Source organism: Haemaphysalis longicornis, unplaced genomic scaffold, assembly GCF_048455015.1.
Source record: "Haemaphysalis longicornis isolate Haplotype H1 unplaced genomic scaffold, Haemaphysalis longicornis Haplotype H1 scaffold_7, whole genome shotgun sequence".
In the NCBI taxonomy this organism is placed as follows: domain Eukaryota; kingdom Metazoa; phylum Arthropoda; class Arachnida; order Ixodida; family Ixodidae; genus Haemaphysalis; species Haemaphysalis longicornis.
The window spans coordinates 146703628-146716950 of NW_027526422.1; the positions used below are offsets into that span (position 1 = coordinate 146703628).

Genomic DNA, 13323 nt, shown 5'->3' on the forward strand with positions numbered 1-13323 from the left:
GCTGCGCTGTACTCGTGAGCACTGCGCCAAGGGGGACAGGGCAGGTTGTCAGCTATGGTGCTCCTTCCACTTGTAGGCAACGAGCTGAGGCTCACCACGGTGAGTGGGGGAGGAAAGAGCGGAGGAAAAGTGTGCGCAACAACTGCCGCCTCGTCATTTGGCAAGCAGGGAGGGACGTCTACCCTCTCGCACCAGCGGGGTTACAGTTTACAGGTGTGCACATATTCCAAAGTTCAAATATTTCGCAATTCTACTGGCAGAGCAGCTTTGCTGTGCAAACAATCAACGTTGGCTCTGCCGCATGACATGCAAACTTTCAAGCTGCAGCGCTGAGCTGAATTGGCTCTTTCGTGTGCCAAAGCTCTGCCAAGAGCATAATGCGCGCCAGCATCGAACGCGGGTTTTAAAATGCAGGAGAAAGAAAACAAAGCAGAAGCTGCCCTGTGGGTGTGGTCTGCTTATGTGGCCAGTCTTGTTTACCAGTGTGCAGGCTAAATGGATGTCTTCTCCGAACGTTTAATCCATCGGGGGTTGTGAGTCAAGAGAGAGAGAAACAACGTCTTTATTTGGCCTGCGGAAACCTCGGGGGGTACCTACTATCGCCGGCCTCCCTGGGGGGGAGGTGACAAGTTCGGCCGCTGGCGATCGATGGCCGCTAGCGTGAGCTGCGCAGCCATCTTCTGTAGTTCATAGTCTGCTCTGGTCACCGCACTCTCCAAGCGCGGCGGCAGCGGATCTGCAGTGGTTGAGTCCGTTTGCTGGCAGTCCCAGAGCATGTGCTGCATGGTAGCGCTACCGTCACTACACATCACACACTTATCTGTCTGGAATAATTCGGGGCACACGTGTTCGGCGAACACAGGCGTCCATATCGCGCGCACCTGTAGTTGGCGCACTAGCACCGCCTCTCTTCGGGTAAGATATCAGGCCCGCCAGTCTTGTTTCCAGTGTTCATAGGTGTTGCACTCTCCTGTATGGCAGTACCTTGTGGAGTGGTGGGTGGGATAAGGATGGTAAGTCTTGCAAATTAAGCTGCTTGTCTCTGTTAGGTGGGACAGAGGTATGGTGGGCAATATGCGAGGCAGGTTGTGGCAGTGCCATGCGAGTGCCAGTGCTGAGATTATGACAGGTGCGGGGGTTGCTAGGCTTAACTCTGTCGGTGAGAACTGTGAGATGACAGTCATCTACTGTGCACTATCTGGCGATGGATTTTGTATGCAAAAGGAAGTGGGAAGCTTCCCTGGTACAACGATACTCCTTGCAACAGGATTGGTGTCAGTAGGGTAGATCAGGGAACTGCAGGAAAACATTAAGCTGATGTGGAGTGACAATTGTCCAAATTGGAAAAAAAGAGGTGAAGCTTCTGTGGGGTCATTAAACAATACACAGTTACTGGCTGCACGCATCTCTGTTGCGGGAAGTGTGCAACAGGTTTGTAACTTTGCTCCGATGGACGACTGAGCAATTTTATTGTGGATGCACCAAAAAAGGCGCTCACTTCACACAAATATAGCCAGTTTTGAGCTGCCTCTTATGTTCTAAATTAAAGATTTTATTAGAACACGAGGAGTGCGGGGCAACAGAACAAATTTTCTGGGTATATCTACCTTGAGATTGCTGCACATTTTTGGCATGTACATGTTTGCTCTGACGTACGGCAAAGCAATTTTACTGTGAATGTGCATTAAAAAAAGAATCTCTCACGCTTGAAAAAAAAAGCGGTGAGAAGCAAGGTATTTTCACAGGGACACTGACATGAAAATGAAACATATCCCTTTTTCTTAAAAGGTCAAACGCTAAGTGATAGGTACAACATAAATCTCTTTATGTAGTAGAGCCTAGCATAGGGCTGTTACTGAGGAAAGTAACTTCTCGTGTGCCTTCTCCCGTATTGTCATTTTTGGGTAATTGCACTTTGCCACGAGTGTGTTGTAGATGCTAGTCTGTGGCTGGATCAATTCAGCAAGGACAGCGCAATCAATCTTCACTGGCCACCTCCTCACCAAACATAGTTGTTTTGTTGTCTTCACTGCTCATTTGGCTTACATGCTTCAAAGCATTCACCATAGGGCATTGAATGTCTGGAAAATGTTCCAGGTCATGTGATGGTTCTACAGCCGCGTGCTCTTTCTTGCCCACAAGTTTGTGCTTGTTTGTTGAGAAAGGAGCGTGCAAAAATTAAGGCTTCTAATTTTCCATTTCTTTGATCGTAGGCAGCTCAATAGTACATTGTCAGACATTGCAATTTCTGTTCACTGTAACACAAAAAAACACAATAAAATCTACCTGCTGTAGTTACATACACTACTTACAATCAAAAAGCTTGGTGATTGTTGACTTGTAGCCGCAGGCAGCTTTTGACGGTCTGCGCCATGTTTGAAGTTTTGATGTGCATGACTCGTCTTCGTGTTTGTTCACAAAACCGGCGATGGCCGCACAGTGTTTACAGTTCCCTGCAGCACCGCACCTGCAATCACAGGAATCTCCTAGCACCTCTCTGTCGATTTTGCTGAGCTGAGGCCAAAAAAGGAATGCGGGCAGGATGTATGAATGTTTAACAGTGCAAGCAAGGCCACGTAAAAACATGCGCATATTGGCGCTCGCTTTACGCTGTCAGGCAGTTAGTAAAGTACCCTGCATAAAATCTGCAGCTCCATAACACAGTGAACACGCACTGCTGACGTAATTGCTACGATGAAGTCTTTCGCTAAGCTGACAGTGAAAATTCCCCTTTAAAACTTTATTCACTGGCGAGCCCTCCAGGGCCTTGCCAATGTAAACAGCGCAGAATCTGATCACAGGTTAGCACAGTACCAAACCGTCCGCAATGACTTTGAATTAATATTTTTTTACTTCCCAATTGCGTGATGCGAAAATATAAATGCATGGAGCAAGTACGTGCAAGGAGAGAGACCTTGTATGCTTGTCTGCTTTGCTAGCTAGGTCGTGGCTCGAATGAAGGTCGAATAGGAGAAACTAGGCTTTGAGAATTTGAAGTGTTTAATAATTGAGAAAACTGAGGTTACTGCGGAGCGGGACAGTGGAACAGGACAGCAGAGCATGGGGAGAAAATGTCTGACGTGGTGCACAGGTGTGGGGCAACTTCCCCCTGTGAAGGCACGTACACGTGAGAGAATGGAAATCCGAACGTAAACACTTGCGTTGCATCTGGCGTCTCCTCATGATCTCTGGAGTCTAGGACGCGTTGTGCTCTCGAGGGGCTCGGGGCTTCTCGGCAGGGCCGTGGCCGTACATTGTGGTTTTCTGCGTCTTTGGGTGGCAGCCTCGGTAGTGTCGAGTGGCTAAGTGCTTCGTAATCGACCGGTTTCGTTTCTCGGTGGAGAGAATTCTTCGAATCGTCGGAGCTAGCTGACAGCTTTGTTGAGAATGGCATTTGCCTACCACGTAGGAGTGGTCCACTTCCTTTGCTTACGAAACGGGGCCAGTGGCATGCAGTTTTTCCCCCTTCCGACAAAACTGCGCTCTAAAATAAGTTTTACAACCACTCAAAACTTCAGTTTGTTCGAGTACTCTACAATTAAATTTCGTTGCTGCGTCCTGGAATGCCCATGTAGTACGGGCAAATTGTCGAGAGAGTGCGATGTCCCCGCCGCTGAAGAGATCTCCTTTCATGCGCTGCCCAACGACGAACCTCGACGAAGCAAGTGGCTACGTTTTGTAAACTTTGCAAACGGAGGAGAAAGGGAGCTAAAGGAAGTACGAGTGTGCTCGCTTCATTTCCGACGAAGTGATTATGACAGGGGCCCTTACTTTAGCTCACTCCTTGACATGCCGCCGCTCGTCGCCGACTTTGTCAAATCGCCATCAAAGCGCTCTGAGCTTGGAGGGGGGGGGAGAGGGTAGGCTGAGATGTGCTTATTACATCGGGAGTAGTGAGCTGAGAGTAGCATTGGAAGGGGGGAGTACAGATGGCCTGTTGCAGTTATTTTACATTGGCCGGAAGCTGACGCTGAGTGGCGACCACACTCTCAAGCAAGGTGCGAAGGTAGGCAAGTTCCGAGCTAGGAGGGGGTGGTGGAGGGGGTGGTGGAGGGGGTGGGTTGGACAAGGTATGACGGACGGGCAAAGCAGGGGAACGGGAAGGCTGCTCATGGTTAGGGGAGGCTACTGCTGCCCAGCTCATCTGAGACGATGGTCGCTGGTCACTGGGTGGATTCTTAGCCGGATGGGGTGACTGGGAACCACGGCGCTTCGACTTCGACTGGGATCGACGCCGCTGCACAGTCGATGGGGTGGCCACGGCTTGCTGTCAGGCGCAGTGGAGTCACTTGGGAGCCTTGGTAAGGAGCCAGTCCGATCATGGTTGCGCTGGGGGTCTTCGTCCTTGTGCTTTCAGCTGCGGGCCCTCCGTTGCTGTTGCTGTCGTAGAACGAAGGGGGTGCGGTACTTCTGCTGGCAGACTGCATCTCCAGTTGGATGAGCTAGGCCGCAGAGTGCACACTTGATGATGCACTGGTGCTCGTCTATGGGGTTGGCCGGGCCGCAGGTGACGCAGTAGGCTTGGTCAGGGTACGGACACACATCGGCTCGATGGCCCAGCTTGCCACAGGCGGAGCAAACTTCGTGCTTGCGCTTGTGGATGTAGCACCGAGTGATGGTGCCCTGGTAATCGATGTAGTGAGGCACCTGGCTGCCCGAAAAAGAGACGAGCACCGTGCTGGTCTGGCCCATGCGACGAGCGTGCAGAGCGGTGGGGTTTCACGGCTGCACCACTGCATCGTGAATGTCTGGAGCGGAGTGGTCAGGTGGAACCCCGGGAACAACTCCCTTGACCGTGTTTTCTGGGCAAGCGATGTACCCACGAGCGGAGAACATTGCACCTCCCAAAGTGATGGGGGAGATGCGAGCGTACTTTTCTGCTCTGTCAGTATCTGGAGAACTCAAGATGAGTAGGTTCTGCTCCGTGTTCACGCTGAAGTGGTCCCCCCGCGTCTCCTGAAGCGCAAGACCAGCAGCCTGGCGTAGGGCATTGAACAGGGTAGTCCCCGTATAGCTGGCGACGTTGAGCCCATCTCGAGGGCGGATGACGATTTTTATGTCATCCTTGGGAAGTGGGGCTGGTCGGTACTTCGGCACACTTATTTGAGGTGGCGAAGTCGCGGAACTTGTTGCGGAGAGGAGAGGCACGTTGGAAGGCGATAAGGATGTCGTTCGTACCTTGGGGTGGTGCACTGGTAGCGGGGAGGGTGGCACGCTGGCTCTGCTGGGCGCGGCCGAAGGCTTGGCGGTAGTAGGGCAGCCATCCCGTCGAGTTGGCATGTTCGTGAGGAGAGATGGCTTCACCTTCAACTACGGTGACCAACTTCACCGTGGCACCGACCCGTTGAGTGGAAACGGCGGCCGCGCGGTTCTCCGGGGAACAGGCGACGGTAGCCGCGGCGTCAGCTGCACCAGCAGCCTCAGCACCCAATTGCTTCTCCATGCCGGTGAGCGGCTCGGCGTTGGCGCTGCCTCGCTTAGGTTTAGCGAGACGGCTCTGTGGTGGTCACCAAAAGAAGGCGATATCTCGAAGTCCGATGGGCGCAAGGTCCACAGGTTGGTCCCAAAATGTGCAGAACACGTTCACAGCCCGAACGAGTAGAGAACAAGTGTGATTGGCAAATAAAACAGCCACTAGGTCATAAAAAACTACGGAGCCATGGTGAGTACAGCCTGCTCCGTTCAGCCCCCTAGCGGTCTCTATTGCTCATGAGTTTTGAAAGGTGGCCGCATAGTTCCGGTCTAGGATGGGATCTCCCACGGTCTTGTTTCGAATTCATGAGCACGTACAGAGGATATTGGATGGAAGCGACAAAAAGGTGTTGTCATGAAACTATTAGCCAAGGCATATGGAGAACTGCATAGGCCTAAAGGATCTTGTAAAAAACTTCATTAGAAATGCCTTTTTAAAATAGGGCCGACCTTGGTTAAAACTTTGCCTGTATATTGATTTCATTTGCAAGAGTTTCGTTGAAGAAATCTCCCACTGGAAAATTTTTGCAAATATGATAAGCCAAGGTGAGAATCTTGTCGCGGGTGCGTTTTAACGGGGCACCCGGGATAACATTACTCAAGGAGGTGACGACGTTTGTTGGTTCCGCAGGATGCTGAAGTCCGACAGGGGGGGTAGGGCAGGCGCGGGCAGCAAAGCCGCCTCAAGGGTCTAAGGTTGCTCTGGACGCGACTAACTGCCCGCGGGGCCTTTGCGTGAGGTTTTTGGCTTTTTGTGTATCAGACCAACTTACTGCCGCCGCGTACCTCTCATAAAGCCGGATCCAGTTCTCCAAATCCTCGTCCGCCCTTGCCTCTAAAAACGGGGGGAGGACCGTACGGCCGCATCTCATTCGGAGTCGTGGTCATTTCGCGACTTACGGTGCGGCTCCTCAGTACCAGCTCGTTATTCATTTATTTGAGGCCGCCAGGCGAAACAGCTCGTCAAACCTCTTGTTGAGGCTTTGTGGCTTCTCCTCAAGCTCCCGGTCGCACCATTTTTCTGCGGGGTTGATGGGCGATTGTTCGTTCATGCGGGCCTAAACTCGATCGCGCCGGCCGCGGCGTTGCTGCGCGCGTGACTTTTAGGGGCGAAGCTCCTTAAGGCGTGGGTCTGTCCATCCTCGACGTATGTATGTAGCCACCTCTAGTTTAGTTCTTGGATTGTTTACTAGATGGCGTGGCTACCTCTAGTTTAGTTCTTGGATTGTTTACTAGATGGCGTGGCTACCTCTAGTTTAGTTCTTGGATTGTTTACTAGATGGCGGGGAGCGTTGTAATAAAATCCGTTCGCTGATGGCGCGCGCTCGGAGTCACCCGATGGATAAGGCTGCAGATGTGCGAGCCCGCGAGGCAGAAGCGCTCCGTGAAGCTGCGCGACGCCGCCGCCAAGATCCCAGCGTTCGAGAACGAGAGGCCCAAGCGTCACTGCAACGGCGCGAGGACCCTGCCGTACGCGAAGCGGCACGAAGAGGATCTCCAAAACGTCGGAGAACGGGAAGCGGCGAGAAAGCGCGCGTATCGGCAGGCAGACCCCGATGCAGTGAGAGCTCGTGAGGCATCTGCAAAACGCATCAGGCGAGCTCAGCCCCAAGGTGCCGACGCGCGGTTTAAGCGAGACTTTCTAGACGTTACGTTCGGACACAGATGTAGTGGGCGAACTTTCACTGAAGAGTCACGGTTTTACCGATGATTTCCCCTCAGGAGCTTCGCCCACTCATCATCATTCACCCCGTGGATATGCTGTGAATTTTTTCGGGTTCTCCATTATGTCTGGGCCGGGAATGACGCGCTACCCCGCACCTCCACCACTTGTCGCGGGTGCGTTTTAACGGGGCACCTGGGATAACATTACTCAAGGAGGTGACGACGTTTGTTGGTTCCGCAGGATGCTGAAGTCCGACGGGGGGTAGGGCAGGCGAGGGCAGCAAAGCCGCCTCAAACGTCTAAGGTTGCTCTGGACGCGACTAACTGCCCGCGGGGCCTTTGCGTGAACGAGGGCTGCGGAGCTGCCACATACGGTGACGCATCGGCGGGGGACTAGCGAGGTCGGAGTGCAACACAGCGCTTGACCGTTCCCGAGGGCCGTGCCCCGCAGCGCTTTTTCCTCTCCTTTTATACCCTTTCTAGCAAGGGAGACCCTGAACTTCCCGGAAACGCGGAGCCTGCCCTAGCACCCCCCGTCGGGACAACGCGCAACTGGTTTAATACACCTTCCGTTTTACACTGCAGATGGCGCCTGCCTTCTTACATTTCTTCTTTCAAGGCAGAGATGGCGCTTGCATCGTTACAATCTCAATGAAGTTTTTCATTTCAGTACAGCTAGAAGTCGGTACAGCAGCTAAGCGTTGATGTTGGAGACTTCAGTCTTGGCTTAAATGCAGTTAGAAGGACATTGAAGAGAATTGGCCGAATTCTTAGTTACATCATTTTGTGCACTTTTTACCACAAGTCAGGGACCTTTTTTGTGGGAAGAGGAAACAAACGTTGCGTGCTTGTAATGTCTCCTTATGAGCCACGCATTGCTGTCACGCTAGCGTGCAAGATCATTTGGTGCTGTCTCCATCCTCAATTTTTCATTCTGCCGTATTTGGTTTGCATTTTATGCCTATGCAGTGAGGGTTCTACAAATATGTGACAACTGTCAATCCATTGTACTTGGCACTCCGCCTGTATGGTCAGGTTTGGAGCTGCTTTGTTGATCTAAACTCTGCATTCCAAAGATCAGCCGCTGTTCCTAAAGAAGGGTGGCATGGTAAGATGCACGCCGGAGCTTCCAGGGACATTTCCTTCCGAAAATGCTCTGCAAGAAGTGTGCTGGCATTCACTGAATTCTAATGACAACAATGGCAAAGCATGTGGCCATCATTTGAGGCACGTACTCTAGCCCTGCCTTGTGCATGGTGGGCTAGGGGTTCAACAGGTCAGCATTGAAATAGCAGGACTGTGTGGTGAGGGTAGACGCTCAACCGGTCACTTGTTTCCACTCAAAGAAACTGTTCCGCCCCCACCGACAGAGTGTTAAGATACACTCAGGGTGATTCCTAGCATGTAATAGCCACACTTAAGATGCACTCAGGATAGTTCTTAGCATGTCATAGCCAATCTTTGCAGACATATGGTTCGACTTGACAGTTAGCGACAACTCGAGAAAACTGTTTGTCCACTGCAGAATGTGAATTTAGGCTCATTTACAATGGCTCCTGATGCATAATAGCCAATCTTTATGGCCGACACTTCATGATGGGAGGCATATTTGCCATCTGTCATCAGGGAGTATTTTTCAAGGGTATTTCTCATCAAGGGGCATTTGCCAGTAGACCCTGAACATGTCTGGCAGAGTTATGTACTTGGCCTTCACTACCTGGTATAACAGATCAGTTGACACATTCATGGGAAATGCGTCTGCCTCTGTTATTTGGTTCAGCTTCTTGTAATTGCAGGAGATGCGGATGCCACCATCCTTCTTTGATAGGCAGACCAGTGGATACGTGTGCGGACTTTCGACAGGGTATATAACCTACAATCTTGGAGTTCATTTACCTGACTTTCTACTTCTTGCACAGGCACCACTGGCACCCTGTAAGGGTATGTGCGTCACGCTTGCTCCCCTGCTTTGACTTTGATTTTGTGGGTTCTCTCTTTGTAGGTTCCTGGTTTGTTTAACACCCACGAACGCCTTGCGATTACGTCTCGCAGCTGCTTTTACTGTGTGGGCTCTGAATGTGCAGTGTCATCTGACTGTAGCATTGCCTGCATCTCTGTCCTGCATGTTAGGGCCAGGACATCTCCAAGTTGTTGGTTGCCCCCAAATATCGCTCGTACTGCACTTACTCTGGTGTGGCAAAACTGGTTTGTTGGCATGAACTGCTCTGCACAAACCATCCTCGAGTTTGGTCATCTAACTGTATGGTCCCAGTTTCTAGATTACAGTGGCCAGCCCCTTCCACTTTTCTGTTAGCTTGCCTTCACCTCCCTTCTCCAGCCATAGTACTTGGTCCTCTGCAACAAACTTTGTCTGTGGACCTCAAGTTATAGCATCCCATGTGCTCCCTCTGTGTGGCCTCACTCTGTCAAGTGGCCTCCTTGGTAGCTTCTTCCAAGCTAGTTTAAAGCTTAACGATATTCTGCTGCCGGTATACTCAATGATTCCGGTACTACCCAGTCTCCAGACCAAGTTTTTTTGAGAATGGAGGGATACTTATTCAGCAGCCGCCCATTCATCAGCTCGAATAGTGACCGCCATGTAGTTGCATGCGGGACCTTATGATATGCCCATAGCAGGAAAGGACTCTTCCTATCTTGACCACTTCCATGTCTGCTATGTGAAAAAGCATCCTTTTTAACGTGCCATTCCACCTCCATCAGTTTTGGCGTAATGTTGGTGCCCTGATCTGAGCAAATTATCTCCAGTACTCCATCGTGAGAAAATATCTGCAGTAGCGCAGCACAAGTAGACTTTGCCATTAGTGGTTGGAGGCATGCTACTTGTGACCATGTGGTGTGTAAATCTACAACACACAGAGCATAGCGATGACTTCTAGCCGAAGGAAGGCTCAGAGGGCTGATGCAGTCCATCTCGACTGTCTTCCTTGCCGGAGATACGACCTGGCATTTGTCACACGATCTACAGTGCTCTTTTACGTTGTGGGATTCCTGCGGCCAGTAAAATGAGCTTTTCCCCCACTGCAACGTTTTCCGCTCTCCTAAATGACCCGCACATGGTGAATCGGGAGCCATTTTCAGCATTTCTTTTCTCCTGTGCCATGGCTTGCACACGCGACCCGTGATGTGCTCCTGGTGATACAACTTGTCCTGAATGAGCATGCCATGCGTTCGGCCTTTGCCTGCACCCAAGAATCCCACAATGCAACCTGAGCCTCACAAAGCTCCTCTCGTTTGCTTTTGACGAGCTCAGAGCCGTCTTTGTTGCCCTCAGTTATTACAAGAGAGGTAATAACATGTCGCTCCTCGCATGTCTCGCCTGACTCCTCAGCTACAGCTCCGGTTTCTTTGAGTGTTGGCTTCCCATTTGTCCCCCCATCAGTTATAACTCTCCTCGAGAAGTTGTGTCTAATCGGTGTGATTAGTGCACCGGTCCCCTGAAATGGCTTATCCACGAGTGCACCAAGGACGGCCACCTGGGCTTCGGGTCCCATGTAAGGACTTGCTTCAGTAGCTGTCAGCAGAATGTATGCGAACTCCGCCGTTATTTGCTGCCCGAACGCTCCTATCAGAATTATCTGCGAACCTGTAGCATTGTATCTAGGTACAACAGACTTTCTGATTACACTCACTTGAGCTCCTTAGTGAAACCGCTGCCAAAGCATGTTGACAGATGGCGTTGGCAGCCAACGCCATCTGCCATTGCTGTGGTTGACTCGAGTGCAGGCGCTGCTACTCTCGCAACGGCCGGTCTGTTTTCTGGATGCACTGCTGGCTTAGTACACTGCCTCACAACTAAGCCCTTTTTTGCACAATTTCTGGCAAAGTGATCAGTGTCGCTGCTTTCAAAACATTGCTTTTTCTTCCACCTTGCGTCCGCGGGGACATGTCCGGGCGTTTTAGGTTTCTTTTGCCCTTCCTCAACGGTTTCCTTTTTTTTGCGGGCTTGCACCTTTCACTCTCCACAAAGCCTTCCGCCAGCTTGTCGTGGCACTGGGCGACAAAAAACGCATATTGTTCATTACGAAAGACATGCCCCTTTGCCTCGGGGCTCAAACATTGTTTTAAGCGATCTGCGACAACTGGCTGCTTGAGTTCATCGAATGTGCTTTGCCTTTGAACTTTGGCTGTAATACTCGAAATAGTTTGCAAGGCGCACGGCAAACCCAAGCACAAACAGTCTCCAGAGGTGGCCTGCACAGCCGACCAGTTGGGGTGCGCGGATTGTCGCCGGCCATCCACTCATTGTACTGCTCACGCACTCGGTCCTTAAACGGCTTGTTGAGCACGACGTCCAGCGGCTGCAAGGTCGACGTCATGCCTCCGGGAATGACGACGAGGTCCGTCCTCCCATCGCGGAGTGCCTGTTTGACAGACGCCGTCAGATGCCCCCGAAAAGCGTCCAGCATAAGCATGTTGGGACAGCGTAGGGGTGCGCCCGGACGCCGATCCCACACTTTGTGGACCCAGTCCACCATGAGGGCCTCGTCCATATAGCCCTTCTCGTTCACACGAACGACGACATCCCGCGGGAAGGCCTCCTTCGGCAGCGTCTTCCGCTTGAAAATGATGTAGGGGGGGGAGCTTTCTGCCGTCGGCGGTGCGCGCAAGCATCACCGTGAAGCGTGAATGTTCGCTCCCTGTGGACAGCAGCTTCACCTGCTTTGCCCTGCGTTCGGCGACTGTCGAGGCCGACGGCATGTCGAACCAGACCGGTGTTTCGTTGGCGTTGCTGATCTGACCCGCCATGTAGCCCTGCTGCTGCCGGAGACAAATTACGTAACGTTGGAAATCCAACAGCTTCTCTTCGTATTCCTCCGGCAGCTTCTGGTAGATTGAAGTGCGCCGGCAGAGCGCAAAGCCTTTGCGTCGCATGAAGCGGCGGACCCAGTAATTGGAGCCCTTCAATTGCTCCCTGGAGAGCCCCGCTTCACGGGCGAGCTCGATGGCCTTGGTGCGGATGTGCTCCGTTGTGACAGGCAAGGACCTGGCACGGTACTCGCGGACAAAATCCGCCACTTTATCTTCAAGTTCCGGGTGCACCGCACGGCGACCGCGAAACGACGTCTTCCTTGCGCTGCACACCGAAAGCCTGGTTTTCTGGCTTCGCCAATATCGTACGCTTTTTTCCGACACACCGAACTGCCGCTGCGCGGACATGTTCCCGTTCGCTTCGGTGAACTCAATCACTTTTCTTTTAAAGGCAGCGGTGAACTGCTGCCGTGTGCCAGTGCTCATTTTGTTGCTGGTTGGCTTTTCGCTACAAATCCGAACACTAACTGGCAACTGCACAAAAAAAAAGATGGCGTCGATACGCAAAAAAGGGGAAGCGGCGCGCCATGTTGCCAGACGACCATTCGACTTCCGCCAATGACCGGTATGTAAGTCGAGGGGTGAAATTTTAGCAATATTTTTTGGAAAAAACCTCGACCTATATTCCGCACTATACGGTGCTATAAGAGAGGGGTGTCGTTCGGGTGCGATTGGGGGGTCCCTATTGCGATAAAAAATTTTGCTGAGGAACTCCTGTTGTAAGCAACGCCCCTGGCGGCCGCTGCTTACCAGTTGGTTTTATAAGTTTTGTTAGTTAAAATAATACTTATTTATTGCCCTAAATAGTCTTATTTTTTTGTTTTATGGTATAAACTTTCATAAAACACATCAGATAATAGTTGAGTTTGACTTAAAAACTTTTAGGGCGTGGTGGCTGCAACAGCAGTTCTCGGGGGAACGTCTGTGCTCCATACAATTTTTTTGTCGCAAAAGGGACCCGTGCTCTTCATTTGGTTTTCCCCCACTCGACACACCTCTACCTTCTAGGACACTGGAGCGCTAGTACAGCTCGAGCTCCTTCTGCCATCGGGGCTCGAGGTGGACGACAGGTGGCGCGTATAGCGAAGCCGTGGAATATGCACTGTGCCACCTGGTGTGAACATCCGTTGCCGTCGGCCAGCAGCTGCCGCAAACACCCCGCTGGACCCTCGCGTGCACTCACGAAGAGCCTTCTCACAGCTGGAAGCCAGGTCAGCCAACTGCCAATCAGCAGCCCAAAGTACTTGTCGTTGAGGCATTGCGGGAGGGGCTGGCCATTGAGGCTGATGGGTGGTGTCGCCCTGCGTGCCTTGTAGCCTCTAAGGTGCAGCATCATGGCCCGAGTCTTTGTGTTCG

At 51.8% G+C, this 13323-nt stretch overlaps 1 protein-coding gene across 7 annotated transcripts in view; it reads left to right on the forward strand.

Moving 5' to 3' along the window:
• LOC144147103 (uncharacterized) overlaps nt 1–13323 on the forward strand; it is a 76442-nt gene that overhangs the window by 54752 nt on the left and 8367 nt on the right. For 6 of the 7 annotated variants that reach the window (XM_077679166.1, XM_077679167.1, XM_077679169.1 and 3 more), the window contains exon 4: nt 12976–13178. The exons of the other annotated variant lie outside the window; for it this stretch is intronic. In XM_077679166.1, coding sequence (XP_077535292.1) covers nt 12976–13178 — 203 coding nt within the window. The remainder of the gene's footprint in view (nt 1–12975; nt 13179–13323) is intronic. 7 annotated transcript variants of the gene reach the window in all.